Below are 17476 nucleotides of genomic sequence, written 5' to 3'. Positions count from 1 at the left end.
AGCTGAAAGGCAAAGGCAAGTGGGTGCCCGGCAGCTTCCAGCCTCAGTTGGGCCTTTGGTGCCGCCTGATATTCACTTCATGAGTTTCCATAATCAGTGCTCCTTTTTATCCTTGTAACCTTTTTACCACTATTTAGCCACCCTACTCCAATCCAGTACCTTTCTTCTCACTTGGAAGGTAACTTTGTCTCCTATTTTACAAGAAAATATGTAAAAAGGTGTTTGGATAAAACTGAGTAATACAAATTTTGGGAAACATACCAGTATTGGATTATTTTATAACTTGAGGAAGCTATGAAAGTGGCAGCATGGCACTAGAATTCCGAACACATTGCTACCACTCATGGTCCAAAGGTACTCTAGTCTTGCCATTTCTGAACCAGGGGGTAGACAGAAAAAGGAAAGCAAGCAGCTTTATTTTTAAGAACATGACCCAGAGATTGCACACATCATTGGCAATAATTCAGTCAAATGACCACATCTAGCCACAAGTATGTTGTGTATATTTTCACAATAAAAGAATGAAATTGAAAACTAGTGAGAAAATGTTTTGACTTTTTGAAAAATAGAAACTTCTAAATACATATAAACTGAATTGTGTCCCCCCAAAATATGTGTTGTAAATTCTAACCTCTACACCTGTGGTTAGAGAAGTTCTGGTGTTGGAGTGGTTAACAACTCAGCTGCTAACCAAAAGGTCAGCAGTTCAAATCCACCAGACGCTCCTTGGAGATCCTATGGGGCAGTTCCACTCTGTTCTATAGGGTTGCTGAGTCTGAACTGACTCCATGGTAATGGGTATGCCTATGGTTATAATCCCATTTTGGTATGGGTTGTCTTTGTTATGTTAATGAGGCAGGATTAGTGGAGGATGTGTCTGGAGTCAACTACTTACAAAATATAAAAAGAACAAATTAAGCAAGCAGAAATGGAGGAAGATAGATGCTAAGCCACATGGAGATCTCCAAGGAACCAGGAAACAGAAGCTTAGGAGACCAGGACCTTCCTCCAGAGCTGACAGAGAAAGCCTTCCCCTGGAGCCGGTGCCCTAAATTGGACTTCTAGAGTGTGAGAAAATAAATAAACTGAGAAAATAAGTTTGTTAAAGCCATCTGCTTTTGGCAGGTCTAGGTAACTAAGATACACACACACACACATCCACATATCCCACCACCCACTGCTGCCAAGTCAATTGCAATGTATAGCAATCCCTTAGGGTTTCCAAGGCTGTAAATCTCAACAGAAGCAGTCTGCCACCTCTTTCTCCTGCAGTCACTGGTGGTTTTGAACGGCCAACCTTCTGGTTAGCAGTCGAGCACTCTAACCACTGCACCGCCAGGGCTATTTTTTTTTCTTTCTTTTGGGAAATTTCATAGCTTTCACATTTAGGTCTATGATCCATTTTGGCTCAGTTTTTGTGTGTGGTGTGAGGTAAGGGTTAATCTTTGTGTGTGGTGTGAGGTAAGGGTTATTTTTGTGTGTGGTGTGAGGTAAGGGTTATTTTTGTGTGTGGTGTGAGGTAAGGGTTATTTTTTTATCTGTAAGGACATCTGGTTGTTTCAGTGCCATCTGTTGAAAGACCACCCATTCCCCCATTGAATAAACCTCCACACCTTTATAAAACTGGACAATATATGGGTGGTCTATTCTGGACACTACTCTGTTCCTCTAATCTATGTCTATCTTTACCCCAATACTACACTGTCTTGATTACTGTAGTTTTACAATAAGTATTGAAATCAGGTAATGTAACTGCTTCAATTTTGCTCTTTTCCGAAATTGTTTTAGCTATTTCTGGTCCTACACATGTCATACAAGTTTTAGAATCATCTTGTCAACGTCTACAAAAAAATAAAAAGCCTCCTGGGGTCTATAGGTTGATTTGGGGAAGACTGACATTTTAAAATTCTAAGACTTACAATTCTTGAACATGGTATGCCTCTGCATTTATTTATGTCTATCCGAGAGAAATAAAAACATCTGTCCATATACCTTTACACAAACGCTTACAGCAGTTTTATTCATAATAGTTTAGTGGGAAAGACAGAAACCCAAATGTTCATCAAAAGGTAAATGAATAAACAAATGATGGTTTATTCATACAAAGGAATACTACTCAGCAAAGAACTACTCAAACACGAAACAACTTGGATGAATTTCAAAAACATGCTGAAAGAAATCTGACATAAAAGAGTACATATTATATGATTTCATTTACATAAAATTCTAGAACTAGTGAACCTAGTCTACCATGACATCAGATTAGTGGTTACCTGGGGTTGGGGTGGGATTGACCAAGAAACAGCACAGGGAACTTTTTAGGGTCATGAATGTTATCTATCTTAATTCTGGGGGTGGGGGGGTTACATGGATGTATGCATTTACCAAAACTCAAACTTTACACTTAAAATGGATATTTTATGGTATAAAAAGTCTGGTAACATCTGCTTCCATACCATTTAAAACATTTATGGCAATGATGACTTTTCCAGAAGACGGGGTACTGTATGTCCTTTTCAAAATACTTGTCTCCTCAAAGCTTCTAGGGTTGGTGTAATTTAAGAACTCAAAATACCCCTCATGGGAAAAAATTTTTTTTATCATTTTAGAACTGATTGTTCTGGTTAATATTCCAGGTGAAGAAATTCAGAGGCAAACACTAACAGTTTTGCTTGGCAGTTATCCACTGTACCACAAAAGTTGCTTACTTTTGAATAGTCCTGCCAAAAGAGGGATCTGTCATGCTTCCCTGTCTCTGCACACAGCTACCCCTCCCAGGTCATTTTCTTCTCTAGCTGATGTCTATTTCTCTCTCTAGACCAGCTCAAATGTCACCTCTTCTGTGACTCCTTCCCAGATCCTCCATGCCAAATTAGTAACTTCCTTATCTATTCTCCTACACAGCTCAAAAACACTTCTATTTCAACTCCTACCTTGTATTGCGATCTTCCTGTCTTCCCTACTAAACTCTGAATGACTTGAGGATGGCTGCTGACTTACCCATCTCTCCTTTCCCAATATCTAGCACGGGTCTTTGTAGATATCAACTCATTTTCAAATGAGTGATAAAACAAGCCAGAGAGTACCAAAAGTGACAGAATGAGTTGTATTCCATCATTTTTTTCCTGCTAGGAAACAAAAAGATACATAGTTCATAGAGATTATGTGTACCTTGGGTGGGTTACAAAGCTTCAACAACTAAGGTAAGACAATGCTCTCCAAAACAAGTGAAGTTATGGGTGTGGCCTAAAAAAAAAAAAGGCAATAAATATGAGGAACCCTACTCTTATACTGGCTACTGCCTGCAGCTTCTGAGCTATATAAGAACAGAAGATATCACAGTGCTAAGAAAAAAGATATTTCTAATAGAAGATTCTACCAGTACAAACAAAACACACCCAGCAATTTTAAAAAGTATAGAAATGACAAAGAGGCTGTCAATTACACATAGATTTTGGGGTGTGTTTTTTATTGCCTTTGTGCTAGGCACTGGGGGCACATAAATGAATCAGGCATGATCACCGTCCTCAGGAAACACACAGCATGATATTGTGTATAAAAACGTAACTCTGACATATCACAGTAAGCGCAGTAACAGAGACGGGTATTGAACATGGAAGCACAGAAGAGGGGAATCTAGCTAAGCTTGAGGGAAAATTTCCTTGACATGATGCCTGAGATGAGTCTTGAATGATGAGTAGGAGTTAACGAGGTGAGAAGGCCCTTCGACAAGAATAAAGGCCAAAGTAGGAGAGAGGTTGGTGGACGTGAGAGGCATTAAGCAGTTAGTGTTGCTGGGGCATCGACTCTGTGGCAGGAAGTTCAGCAGTGGGAGAGGAGGTCAATGAAGCAGAAGGCCTCAGGATATATTCTAGAGAGCTTAGACTTTGTCCTAGGGACCACAGGGGACCAGTCAGTGGTTTTAAATAAGAAAGTATCATTCTCCAACCTGCCTTTTTGAGAAACAAAAATTTGTTGGGCAATATTGTTTTAAGTGGTAAGATTAGATACATAGTTCCACTCCAAAAGGGATATAACTCTAGGATGACTGCAATTATGAAATATAGAAACCTTCTCTTGACCTGTTCCAGCTCAAAGTCAGCTGTAAAATCACGTAGCTCTAGAGGACAAGCGTTCACGTCTGAGGAAGAGTAATGACGCCCGGTACTGCTACAGAGCGGTACTGGTGGTGCACACTCAAAAAGCAGTACCATCTGTGACTTTGGGAAATTGATGCATCCAAATCTTAAAAGCCATATGAATTATGATTTACAACACAGATTTCCAAGCATCACTCATTGAGTTGGAGAATAATTATTTTATAAGTTATCTGTATGTTCCCCCTGACACATAGACTTCTCACCCAAATGTATGGGGGCCTTATTCAAGTCAAGTCCCTCTTGGTGAACACACTGATTATTTTTAAAGTTTGGGGTCGGATTAAAATCTTTTTCATACTGACTACACTCATAGAGTTTCTCTTCAGTATGAATTTTCTGATGTTGAATGAAGTTTGACCTCTGAATAAATCCTTTTCCGCAATGACTACATACATAGGGTTTTTCCCCAGTATGAATAATCTGATGTAGAAGAAGCTTTGAACTTTGAATGAAAGCTTTCCCACAGTCTTTACATTCAAAGGGTCTCTCCCCAGTGTGGATTTTCTGATGTTCAGTAAGATGAGCCTTCTGGAGAAAGGCTTTCCCACATTCCTTACATTCATAAACTCTCTCTCCAGTGTGAATTTTCTGGTGTCGAATAAGGTATGAACTCAGAAAGAATGCTTTCCCACATTCATTACATTCATAGAGTTTCTCTCCAGTGTGAATTCTCTGATGCTGAGTAAAGTTAGATGTCTGGCTGAAACGTTTCCCACATTCATTACATACATATGGTCTTTCTCCAGTATGAATTCTCTGATGCTGAATAAGCTTTGAACTCCGGATAAAGGCTTTCCCACATTCATTGCACTCAAAAGGTCTCTCTCCAGTGTGGATTCTCTGATGTTCAATAAGGTCCGATCGATGCCGGAAGGCCTTTCCACAGTCTTTACATTCGTACTGTTTCACTTCTGTATGGATCTGATAATGGCGGATAAGGCTTGAGCTCCGAATGAAGGACTTTCCACATTCATTACATTCATAGGGTCTTTCTCCTGTGTGGATTCTCTGATGTCGAATAAGTAATGAACTCTGACTGAAGCCCTTTCCGCATTCTTTGCATTCGTAAGGTCTCTCTCGGGTATGAACTCTCTGGTGTCGAATAAGATCTGAGCTGTGACAGAAGGCTTTCCCACACTGAGTACATTTGAATGGTTTTTCTCCTGTATGTATTCTCTGATGCTCAATAAGATTTGAATAGTGAATGAAGTTTTTTCCACATACATTACATACATAGAGTCTTTCTCCCGTGTGAATTCTCTGATGCTCAGTAAGGTGTGAGCTTTGGCTGAAGCCTTTCCCGCAGTGATCACATTTATAAACTTTCTCCCCACTATGAGAAAGCTGATGTCTAATTAGGTCCGAATGAAATGTGAAGCTCTTGCCACAAGAATCACATTGATGAGCTTCCTCTTCTATAAGCTCTCTCTGAAGTATAAGAAGATTGGAGTTCAGAATTGGACTTCTTCCTGATTTATTACACATCTGGGCTGTCTCTCCTGTTTGGATTTTCCAATGGGTAACTGTCACCTGTCTAAAACCTGCTGCCTGAGAAGAATTCCTCAGGCTCTGCCCTTCTGAGTTTCTCAATAGCCCCCCTAATCTGGGTTCAGGGTCTTCCCCAGACTCAGGGGCTGAGGACTCCATTACTGGAAGTTTTTCTGACATCATCTGATGAAAATTTTCATCGTTGGAAATTCAGGCTTTTGAATCGCCTCTGTGTCACCAGTTGCTACTTTAGAACCTGAAACAAGAGAATAAAAAGATCATCTTTTCCCTTTGTTAACAGAAAGGAATCTGGAGAGCAGAAAGAGGACAGAACACATATCCGAGAAGAGTAAGAAAGGTGTTTCCTCTGCCCCACATGCTTGATCCTGTACACCGTTATTCATGGCTCTCCTTTCACTCCAAATCAACCATTCCCACTGTCATGGATTCAATTACGTCCCCCAAAAGTGTATTAACTTGGTTATGCCATGATTTCCAGTATTCTGTGGTTGTCCCTCATTTTGTGATTGTAATTTTTTGTTAAAGAGGATTACGGTGGGATTGTAACACCCTTCCCAGGTCACATCCCTGATCCAAGGTAAAGGGAGTTTCCCTGGGGTGTGGCCTGCACCACCTTTTATCTCTCAAGAGATAACAGGAAAAGGAAATAAGCAGAGAGTTGGGAACCTCATACCACCAAGAAAGCAGTGCTGGGAGCAGGGCGTGTCCCTTGGCCCCGAGGTTCCTTTGCTGAGATATCTCAAAAAACAAAGGGAAGACTGATGCATCAAAAGGACCTTCCTGCAGAGCCAACAGAGAAAGAAAGCCTTCCCATGGAGCCGCTGCCCTGAATTCAGACTTCTAGCCTACTGAATTGTGAGAGAATAAACTTCTTTGTTAAAGCCATCCACTTGTGGAACTTCTGTTATAGCAGCACTAGATGACTAAGACACCCACTTACAAAAGACTCTTTGTGGTTCTACCTCTAATACATTCAGCTGCAGGGGGGCAGACTGGTGTCTGGTGTATAAAACTCCTCTAGCTCTAAGTGAGTACTGAATGGGTGCCAGATAACACCTACTCATAAGCCTAATTCCCCAACCACTGAGCAGGGACATAGTTTGGACTGACTTAAAAAATCAAGACATTTTCTTCTAAAGACACAAAATTCATGGGTTCTACGTCCTTTTCACTGTCTCTCATTCCTTCCAGTCCTCCCTTCCCTCCTTAACCAGCTTAGCTCCCGTGGTCTATGGTATTAATTTTATGTCATAATCATTCCCTTGCATTTAGTCCCAACTCCTTGCCCTTTTCTTCCTCTATCATACTTTCATGACAAAACTCCAAATCTGGTTAAATTCAGCTTGCTTCCTGCAGTCTGCATGGTTGCAGAATGAGTTCTCTTTAAGTTGATAACTCCTTGCTTAATGGGGCCTGAGACCTGCCAGCAGTCCTCCACACTGTCCAAGTCTGGCCACTGGGCTATGGGCACCTTTTATATCACCATCTACTCTGCTACACTCCCTTCCTATAGCCTGGAGAGCAGCAGGAGATATTGGTGAACCAGTTTCGAAGATGCCAAGGAAAGCAACACTTGAGGCAAGGGCAGAGGAAACTAGGAGTAGTCTTGGTTCCTGGATGATCTCAAAAAGCCAAGTACTGACCTACCCTGGACCACCCACCATCATCTGGACTACGTAAGCGATCAACCACCTCATCTGCACCAGTGTATTTTTACCGTGGTTTAGCTTATACCCTATTACAAATTCAGCCCCTTGCAATGGGGTCATGACAAAATAAAAAACTAAAACATGTGGCGCTGGCTTAGCAGTCAGGCTGTAAGGAAATCAGTATTAGCATGTCAGGGCAAAGGATTTGGTAAAACTGGAAGGCAAGCTATATGTCTACCCACCAACCTCATAGTTAGCTCTAGGAAAAGGGGCTAGGAGGCCATAATGTCGGCCTGTGTTGGCTAGTTCTTTGTGCTTCTAGAGCAAAGTATTATAAAAGAAATGAAGTTTAATGAAAATCAAACCATTTTTAAGCAGAAAAAATAAGATATGGCTCTAATAAGGTGACTCTCTCTACAACACCTGCATTTTATCAGTAAAAAGTATGAAAAAAAATAGTGCTATCGAGTCGTTTCCATTAATTTAGTCGTTTCCATTAATCTAGGATCTCACAGGATTAGAAAAGCCAGCTGCCTCTCGAGTCTTCTCATTAAGGGATCTTATCAGACAGTGGGAGCCTGCCCAGCTGCAAGCTCAAGCAATAGGTATTACCTCACTATCCAAGTCCTCCTGTTTCAGATACCATAATTGTCAAAAAATGAGAGGAGGGCGGGGCCTAGCACAGAAGCCAGCACACAAAGCAGGGCTCTGCAGATTTAAGAACTGGAGCTGGGTTGTGGTTCTTGCACAGGGAGCTCCCAGAGAGCAGGCAGCACAGAACTGCATTACATTTTCAAGGAAAATATATTGTTGAAGAAGCCACAAGCCTGCCCTGTAGAAGTCTGCTCATAGGCGTATTACACTTAACCAAAGTATCCATCGACTTAAGAATGGGTAAACAGGAATACTCACATAACAGAATAATATACAGCAATGAAAAAAAAAAACTGCCACACACAAAAGCATTGCCAAATCTCACAGATGTGATGTTGACCTTTGGTGGTCAGGCACAAAGGAGTACGTACTTCATGGTTCCATTTATACGAAGTCCAAAAAGCGCAATCCATGCTGACAGAATCGAAATAGTGATTACCGTTGGGGAAGATGATGACTGGCAGGGGCACAAGGGGGACTTCTGGGATGCTGGAAATCTATATTGTGATCAGAGTTATACAGGTGTGCTTACTTTGGAAATATGTTGAGCCATAGCTTCAGACCTGGGCTCTTTACTGCATATATGCTATATCCTTCAATATTTACAAAATATACGTATTTTTTAGAAGAAAAAAGTCTGTGATTATTCACTTTTATGTGGTCACTATGGTGCTCTGCCCAGAACCCTCTCCAGGGCCAGGCACACAACCCCCTCCAGCTCTGGGGACTCTCACACAGGGACCTGCCTTCAGGCAGACAGAGCACCTGACCAAGGCTATACCTTCCCCAGGGGATGGCAACTTTATTAGCTATCCACTGCTATATAACAAATGACCACGAACTCAGCCTCTTAAAACAGCACACATTTATTACCTCAGTCTGGTCAGGGCCCTCTGCTTGGGTCACACAAGGCTGCAGTTACAGTGCTCATCTGGAGGGCCCGGGGGGAATGTTTCCAAACTTACTCACATGGCTGGCAGCATTCAATTCCCCATGATGGTAGGACTGAGGTCAGCATTTCTTTGCAGCTGCCAACCAAGAGCTGTGCTCAGCTCCTAAAGGCTGCCTGCATTCCTTGCCATGGGGTGCTCCACCTTTGAGCCAGCAATGGTGTGCTGGATCCTTCCTGTGCTTTAAAACTTGGCTTCTCTTCTGGAGAAACCATCCTGCTCTTAAAGGGCCCACCTGGATATCTCAGGTCAACAGACTTGGGGCCTTCATCACACCTGCACAAGCCCTTCAGAGCAGCAGGTTAGTGTCTGAATAACTGGGAGAAGACAGGTGCACACTAGGGGCTGGGACTCTCAGGAGGCAACCATAGAATACTGAAGACCAAGGTACGTGCACACTAGGGGCTGGGAATCTCGGGAGGCAACCAGAGAATGCTGAGGACCACATCAACAGTCCATGACTGACTGACAATCTGAACCTAAAGGCCCAGGCTCTTTGCCTCAGTTAGGAACAACTCTGAAGGTCATCCCAACCCAGGGGTCACCGTGGGTCAGCTCTTCCCTATATCCAACTCTGCCTTCCTTCTAGCTCTATGCCCAGAGAGCTCTCCTGAATGAACATGCTGGACACAACTTCCCAGCTCAGTCTATCTCCAGGGAACTCAATCTAAGATGACTCCATCAGGCTACAGCCAGGCCCCAATCTTCATCGGCATGGGGAGTGCTGTGCAGTCCCCATGAACGGTGGGTTACAGTGGATAAGCTTCCATCCCTCAGAGGGTGAGACCAGGGCCACAGGGGACAAAACGGAAAGGAGCACAGAGCAGATCTGCTGGTGAACCAACACATCCACTACTGTCAGGGGAGGGTAGCTTTTCAAAAGCATTTTATCTGTGAGCCGTAACTTGCCTACAGCCAGGTGCACAAATCTGAATTGTACCGCTTGATGAATTTTTCATGTATACATCTGTGTAACCACCACCCAGATCAACACATCTAACATTTGTCAGCTAAAAAGACTTCCTCTTGTTTCCTCCCCATCGATACTCCCCTACAAGGTAACCATCTCCAAGAATATAAATCTGCCTGTTTGCGGTTTCTTTTAAATGGAATCATAGTTCTCTTTTGTGTCTCCTTTTTATTTCACATATACCTTAAATTTACATACCATAAAATTCACCATTTTAAAAGTGTATAATGCAGCGGTGTCTAGTACATTCCCAAGGTGTGCAATCATCACCCAGAGATGTCTTTGCTTACACTCGAAAGACGTGCTGGGCTGCGGAGCTCATCCGTGCTGGTGATAGTTCATTTTTTTTCACTGTGTAGTATCCCATTTTATGAACATGCCACAATCATTTTTCCATTCTATTGAACAGTTGGGTTGTTTCTACTTTGGGCTATAATGAACAAAGCTGATACAAACATTCCTGCTCGTGTCTGTCAGTAGACCTAAGTCCTCATTTCTGCTGGGTACACCCCCAGGAGAGTAACTGCTGGGTGATGGGTCATACAAATTTTCTGCTTCAGTAGCTGCTAGGATGTGCCACCCAGCAGGACTCCATCCTGTGATGGCCCAGGGGCTGCCATGCATTTTCCTTCTTCCCTTTCCTGAGTGCAAGGACTCACTGCAGTGGCCCTGCTCCCCAGCTGCACATGAGAGGCGGGGTGTGGAAAACTTGAGTTCAGATCACTGATTGTTGGAAGCCACATTGGTGTCTGATGAAGGCCACACATCACCACAGACCCTGGGCTCTGCCCAGAGGCAGTCACTGAGCATACTGTGTGTGGATAGAGGGTCTACGTGATAGCAGGGGGTCAACAGTACAGAGACTAAAGGTCCCTCAGCATCCACACGTCCCATGTTCCTTTTAGTAACGAAAACCCCACAGTCACTACCACTGTTAAGCCACCAAAGGCACATGGCCATCCAGCAGACAGCTGCATTTCCTCCCCTGGAGTGAGGTGTGGTGGGTGACTAAGGTCCAGCTAGTGGGATGGCAATGGAGGTGATATGTGCACACCTTTTAAAAGGGCACTGCTTGCCCTCTACACTCTCCCCTCCATGGTGCTGTTGAGCTGGCTCTAGCCATGCCAAAAGGGCAGCCCCACAGATGGGCAGAACAGCCAGGGTCCCTGGAGAACCCTGAGGGCAGACCATCCACTGGTCTGTGGTCACCCACCTAGCTCTGAGCTCTAATGTGAGAAATCATGGTTTTTGTTTGAAATGCTGTATTTTCTGGGTCTCTGTTACCGGAGCTTTAACCTTAAATAATGCAAACACACAGCTGAGTATTCAGATGCTGTGCTCCTGGTGATGATAAACACTCATATTGCATGTCACCAGTAAGAAACACAATACAAACCTATGCAGGGAACTTCTGTCCATACATTAGCTGACACAATTAGTTCAGCAACACCTTGTCCTCAGATGGCACCCACTGGGCATGTGGTCACCCTCTGGCACTGGATACAGGCCTTGACAGGGAGTCACCAGAAATGTCCTCCGGAGTTAAATGCCCACTCACTTGGTTTTTAAGATCCCCTCTCTGGCTTATAGAAGTTACTTTCAACTAGTTGTCTCAAGGTATAGAAGTAAATTAAATCATGCTGAGAAAAATGAGACCACAGACAAAAACTTTAAAAACGAAAATTACCTTTAACCTCACCACTCAGATGATCACAGTTAACGGTTTTCCTTCTGGGTATTTTTTTCTGCACCAATATTTTATGAAATCAGGTCACACTACTCAGTTCTATATCCACCTTTACTTTTATACTTTTTTAATTCTTAATGATTAAAAATATAAACTTGCTGCCATCAAGTCGATTAAATATAAGATACACACTGTGAAAATATTTAAAATGATAAAGAAATGTAAAATATAAAAAATGAAAATCCTTGGCAATTCAACAGATAACCAGTTAGCTGTTTAAACACATCTACCAGGCCTTTTCTCACACAATCACATGTGCGCATTTACTCATGTACACACGTGATTTTCAAAAACACTAACGGGACACGGCACCTGTGCGCCCCTAAGTCTCCTCATCTGTCGCCTGTCCTGGGCAGCCTCTGGACACGGCCCCTGTGCGCCCCTAAGTCTCCTCATCTGTCGCCTGTCCTGGGCAGCCTCTGGACACGGCCCCTGTGCGCCCCTAAGTCTCCTCATCTGTCGCCTGTCCTGGGCAGCCTCTGGCCACGGTGTGTGCGGACGTGCCCGGTTTGGATGCTGTCAGCGTCAGAGCCAACACGTCCTGAGTCACTGCTCTGGGTCAGGGGCTGGCTCCAGGAGGAGGCATTTCCCCTGAAGTGTCCTGGCCTCTTGTCCCCCGCTGCCTCCTCTCCAACAGGTGGATGAGTTAGCAGGATGGCATGTCCAGGAGAAGGACACCAGCCTCTTCTGTCCTCTCTTGGAGCCGGCTGTCCTCTAAGATACCTGCACTGCTCCCCAGGCCAAGGACTGCATGGTGGTAGGCCAGGCGGGAGAGGCCTGCGGCCATCTGTGCACCCAGCACCGGCAGGTAAGTCTGTCTGGCTGCCATCTAGCCTGAGGAAGTCCAATCTTGTTCTAACCTGGCCTTTACCAGTAAAAAGGTGACATTTTGCTTTTCACATGCCGGTGGGGAGCACTGCTTCCCTCACGCGCAGCCAGGCACTGCGCTGAGCCACTGAGTAGCTTACCTCATTAACCTGCCTAGTAACCTCCAGAACAGCTATTACCCCTACCACTTACTGTCTTACAGATGAGGAAACAGAGACCAGGAGAGAAAGTAAGTTTCTGCAGTCACCAGACCAGAAGTGGCAGAGCCAAGACCAATCCAGGCCTGCCTGCTCCCACAGCCCATGTCCCCACTGTGAAGACTTCTTCCCTTTTTAAGTACCATCTGTCACTTTACAGGATAATTTGCTTAGAGGTCAGCTGGAATTTGTACTATAAAAGTAACTTTTGCCCAGTAAAGCCTATGAAAGCTGGAACCCGTGTAAGGCCGAAACCTGTCAAAGAAGGAAAACTCAAACGTTTTCCACTAAAATAAGTGGCAGTAAAGGGGTAAGACTGCACCCTGTCAAAGGCAGAAGAGTCACGAGACCCAGGAAAACAAGAGAGTCCTGTCGAGTTCCGGATCTCACAGGTTTCACTGAACTTTAAACTTTATTCTCTTCCTTTATTAAAAAGGGGAGGGAGTAGAGTGTTAGTTTTCTGTTTTGAAACTCAGTAATAACTTCCGATTTTTGTTTTTAGAACGACTCATTGTTTTTAAAACCTGGAAACAGGCTGCATACAAACAGATGTGTGTGTATAAACACCTATTCACCCCAGCCTCCCAAAGGCTTCCGTAATTCTTTTTAACTTTAGGAAGTTTTTAAAAATTGAATAGATCCTGCTCTGAAGAAAAATTTACCTGAGAATCAGCAACCTTCAGCTTCTGCTTCGCTTCTTTTTCTTCTGTGAACTCAAGCAAAATCATATCGATACTTTGTCATTTAAAGAAAGCTGAATGAGATGAACAAAAGGGAGTAAAACCAGGCCAGGCTTCAATGGTTCCGCAACACGCTGGGCTGAGCTAACCAGGACCACCCTGCTGTTACAAACACACGGGATTCGCAGGACAGAATGCAGCACACAACTGCACAGCTACATACGACTGTGTGTGTAATTACAGCTGTGTGTGTACATGTATATATGACTACATGTGTAACTATAACTACGTGTGTATACGTATATGTAACTGTGTATACAACTACAGCTGTGTATATACCTACATGAAACTATAATTACACCTGTGTGTGTACATATATAACTGTATATAACTATAGCTGGGTGTATACATTTACATAACTGTACATAACTATAGTTACATATATACATATATATAACTGTATATAATTATAGCTGTGTGTGTACGCATATATAACTGTATATAACTATAGCTGGGTGTATACATGTATATAACTGTGCACATAATTACAGCTGTGTGTATACATATATATAACCGTATACATAACTACGTTATAACTTACGTAACAATACACAGCTGATCTCGAGAGAAAGAAAGGCAATGAAGCTGGAACCAGTCCTGGAAGCAGGCATAGCAGCCCAGAATGGCTCTGGGGCGGAGGGGGGTGTACACCCCAGTTCCAGCCCTGGAAAGGTGGCTTTGGCGAAGGGATGAGGCCTTGTCTGTTGCTGCCTAAGGAGAGGAAGCGGGAGGGTGTGCTGAGCAACACCCCCGGGGCATAACGAGCTGCAGCAGGACAGCCCTGAGCAAGATGTGCCCAGACCCACTCAGAAACCGGGGCCTCTGCATCCGCCTTGTGGCGGTGCTGCCATCAGCCTGCGTGCCACTGCAGGCACGAGGGGCTGAGACCTGTGTGCTGACGCCCACAATGTGTTGTCCTTGTTTTCCGACTCCTCACAACCGTCTGCCCAGGTGGCTCAGGAGGCAGCCTGCACTGGGCAACCAGAAGGACGTGGACCTAGTCCTCCTCAGGAACCAGTGATGGCCGCCAACTATCGGGGCTCCACCCAAGGGACGAGGAGCGCCTCCCTTCCTGACAAGTCCCCGACCCCAGGGCGCCCTGGATGTGCTCAGTGACTCCATGAAACCACTCAGTGACATCACCTACTGTGGGCCAACCACCACCCCTCTCAACCAGCAATCCCAGAAGGAGCTCTTCCAAAATTCTGAAAAGCCTCCTGACTGGTCTCCCAGCCTATTTTCCCTGTCCATTACAGCATGGGTGTCAAAGCGCTACCTCTGAAAAGCCAGACTGGGTGTTCCTTTGTGTAAGGCTCGTCCATACCTCTAATGACTAAAGGACAAAACCCCAACTTCTGGGAGTAGCATTCGAGGCTCATCTTGATCCACTCCTGTCTCCCACCCTCGGAGAGAGAACTACTTTCAAGCTGGTATCACCTGAGAGGCCCCCGTAGATTTGTTTGGAATGAACATGCCCAATTCCACCCCCTAAACTTCCTGGAGCTGGTCCCTCCCAGACCCTGCCCACCTAGCACCCAGGACAGACCCCTTCTGCTCCTGCTGTCAGATGGCGCCTCATCTGCTCCCTGGTCATTCGGGCCCACAAAAGGACCCAGGACTTACGGCCTGAGAAGGGAGCAGCTCTCCCAGCCAGGCTGCACAAGCACCATGGTCTTCAGGACACAGGAGCAGCTCTGGGGACCTGGGACCTGAGCTGGCCCTGGGCCTTCCAATGGCTTCCTGTCACCTTCGAAATGCCAGACCTGTCCAGCCTCCTCAGTGTCATTCCTACCACCCTCCTCTCGCTCATTTCACTCCAGCCATGCTGTTCTCCTGCCCTTCCCTGAGCACATCACACACTCTCCTACCCCAGGACCTTTGCACTTGCTGTTCTCTCCCTACAGTGCTCTTCTCTGATTCTCTGCATAAGCCGCCTCACCTGACTACCCTTCAAAGCAATAGTCACTACTAGTCTCCACCTCTTTGCTGCGCTTCATTTCTTTACAGCACCTGTCACAACCTAACATGCACACGTGCGCATCTGTATTTGTTTATTGTAACTCCCTGTAAGTGAGGGATTAATATTAGGCCTGGGTGGATCCAAGGCCAGTGTGAGAATGACCACGGTCCCCATGAACAAATACTTTCCTTGTCTGGAACTGCGCCTGGGTCGGGGGAGTTGTAGGGTGGACACAGCCTTGGACCTAAGTGACGATTCAGGTTGGCGGTGAAATCCACACACTCCGGGGCTCTCACCCTTGACAGCCAAGCTGTGTCCTGGAGGAGCTGCTGGGCCTGAGATGAGGAGAGGATCCTGAACCTGCCCTAGTCCTGCCTTGTGTCCTACACCACATCAGCTGCCATCAGGTCCATTCCAACTCATGGCACCCCGACGTGTGTCAGCATAGAACTGTGCTCCATAAGGTTTTCAATGGTTGGTTTCTCGGAAGCAGATCGCCAGGCCTTCCAAGGTGCCTCTGGGTGGACTCAAACTTCAACCCTCTCGGTAAGCAGCTGAGCACTATAACAGTCTGCTGCACCCAGGGACTACGTATTCTTCCATAAGGCTTGCTCCACGAGGGCCAGGCCTGTATCTGTCTCACTCCCTGGCACCTGGTATGTACACAATATCCACTGAATCAGTGAATGGAGTCTCAGCCTTCTCAGCTCTGCCCGCTCTCCTTATCACCTGCAGGCACCTTCCAGGAGAGCAGGAGCCCATCATGGTAACTCCAGGAGAGGCTGGAGATATGTTTTCAGACTTGTGGAGAAATGGAGCAACTCCATCCCCCAATGTCTTCCTGTAGCTCCCTTAAGAGGGACGTTGTGGTTAGTGGCAGTATCGAGACGCTGTTAGACTGCCGCATTTATAATGGGGACAAAAGTCCCACCTCTGCCGAGAGGAAGCAAGGGAAGGCGCGGAAAAGATGAGCATCATTCAGACGGACCCTTGGTGGGCAAAAGACAGTGACCTCTCTCATTCATCGGGTCTCGGCCTCAGGGAAAAAGCATCCAGGTGAAAAACAGGATGATGATATGCTGGCTCTGCAGACAACTGTTGAGCTCAAAGCCCTCCTCCATCTATCGCTCCCCAGGTCCCTGACAGCGGTCCTGACACAGCACAAAGGCCTCTCCAAAGAAACAGGATTCCTCAGGAAGGCTCTAGGACAATGCAGCCAGCCCGCGTCTCCCCATCTGGGCAGTCTCCTGCAGGCCCAAGTGTTAAATGCTTTGGAGTGAATTCTATTTATCACATTTCCAAGTGGGGGAGCCCCCCTCCACCTCCACACGTCAGCAGGTGCTGCTCCACATCTCCCCCAGACACATTCTCAGCATCGTTTGGGGAGACCCCTCGGGCTCCAGGGAGAGGAAGCAGGGCTACAGCAAACGGCAGCGATGCTCACACCTAAGCCTCCCACATCACAAGGAAAAGATCTGGGGCCGGCCACCTAAAAGGGGCTGGCATGGCCTGGGAATTCCGGCACCCAAGTTTGAGCTAGAAGCCCTAGGGCTTGGGTGTGCAGTCCCTGGGAACCAGAAAAAGGGACAGAGATCACGGCGAAACGCACCGAGAGCAGAGACCTGGGAACTCATCCCGTGAAGCTCCCGAGCGAAGGGGCCTCAGGGCTGGGGCTCCGTGGAAAGACGGGGCTCCCTGAGGGGCGAAGCCTCGGGGGCGCGGCCGTGCCCGCGACCAGGGAGACGGCTCACCAGGCCCAGGCCCCGGACGCCCGCGCTCGCCGGCCACCTCGGCGGACTCTGCCCCGGCCCGGCCGCCAGGCCCCGGAGGCCGCTGGGGCCCACGGCAAAGGCGCTGCCCGCCCCCAGCCCGGAACGCGCCACTCACCCGGCGCCCAGCAGCAAGAGGCTGCGCCGGCGCGGCACCACCTGCCGCGCGACGGGAGACGCTGGCCGCCGGCCCAGCAGCCCCGCCGACAAAGCCCGCAGGCCGCCCGCGCGCGGCGGCCGGAAGTGCGCCAGGCCCCGCCCCGGGGACTTCCGGCGCCGCTCTAGGAGGGCCGGAGGGCGGCCTCCTCTCGGTGGTGCGGAGTTCCGGCCGTGAGCACGCGGG

General features: G+C 46.4%; 1 protein-coding gene across 4 annotated transcripts; it reads right to left on the bottom strand.

The window, feature by feature from the left end:
* Nucleotides 1-2363: 2363 nt before the first annotated feature.
* Nucleotides 2364-17341, bottom strand: ZNF623 (zinc finger protein 623). 4 transcript variants are annotated; one of them, XM_064268172.1, is made up of 2 exons: nt 17252-17341; nt 2364-16611 (listed from the first exon to the last, which is right to left on the bottom strand). In XM_064268172.1, exon 2 carries the CDS (start codon nt 5829-5831, stop codon nt 4320-4322), a length of 1512 nt encoding a protein of 503 aa, XP_064124242.1. In that variant the 5' UTR covers nt 5832-16611; nt 17252-17341; the 3' UTR covers nt 2364-4319. The 4 variants fall into 4 exon arrangements, with proteins under 4 accessions (XP_064124242.1, XP_010600005.1, XP_010600006.1 ...); XM_010601703.3 differs by having other exon boundaries at nt 2364-5904; nt 17252-17330; XM_010601704.3 differs by lacking the exon at nt 17252-17341 and having other exon boundaries at nt 2364-5904; nt 13327-17134.
* Nucleotides 17342-17476: the final 135 nt, after the last annotated feature.

The sequence above is a fragment of the Loxodonta africana genome, chromosome 14 (genome assembly GCF_030014295.1).
Source record: "Loxodonta africana isolate mLoxAfr1 chromosome 14, mLoxAfr1.hap2, whole genome shotgun sequence".
Taxonomy (NCBI): domain Eukaryota; kingdom Metazoa; phylum Chordata; class Mammalia; order Proboscidea; family Elephantidae; genus Loxodonta; species Loxodonta africana.
Note: the sequence above shows the minus strand (reverse complement) of the source record. Positions and strands in the feature narration are given on the sequence as shown.

What these genes read in the sequence shown, in the direction of transcription:
- ZNF623 (XM_064268172.1), bottom strand. Translation starts at nt 5,831, where the DNA reads ATGATGTCAGAAAAACTTCCAGTAATGGAGTCCTCAGCCCCTGAGTCT.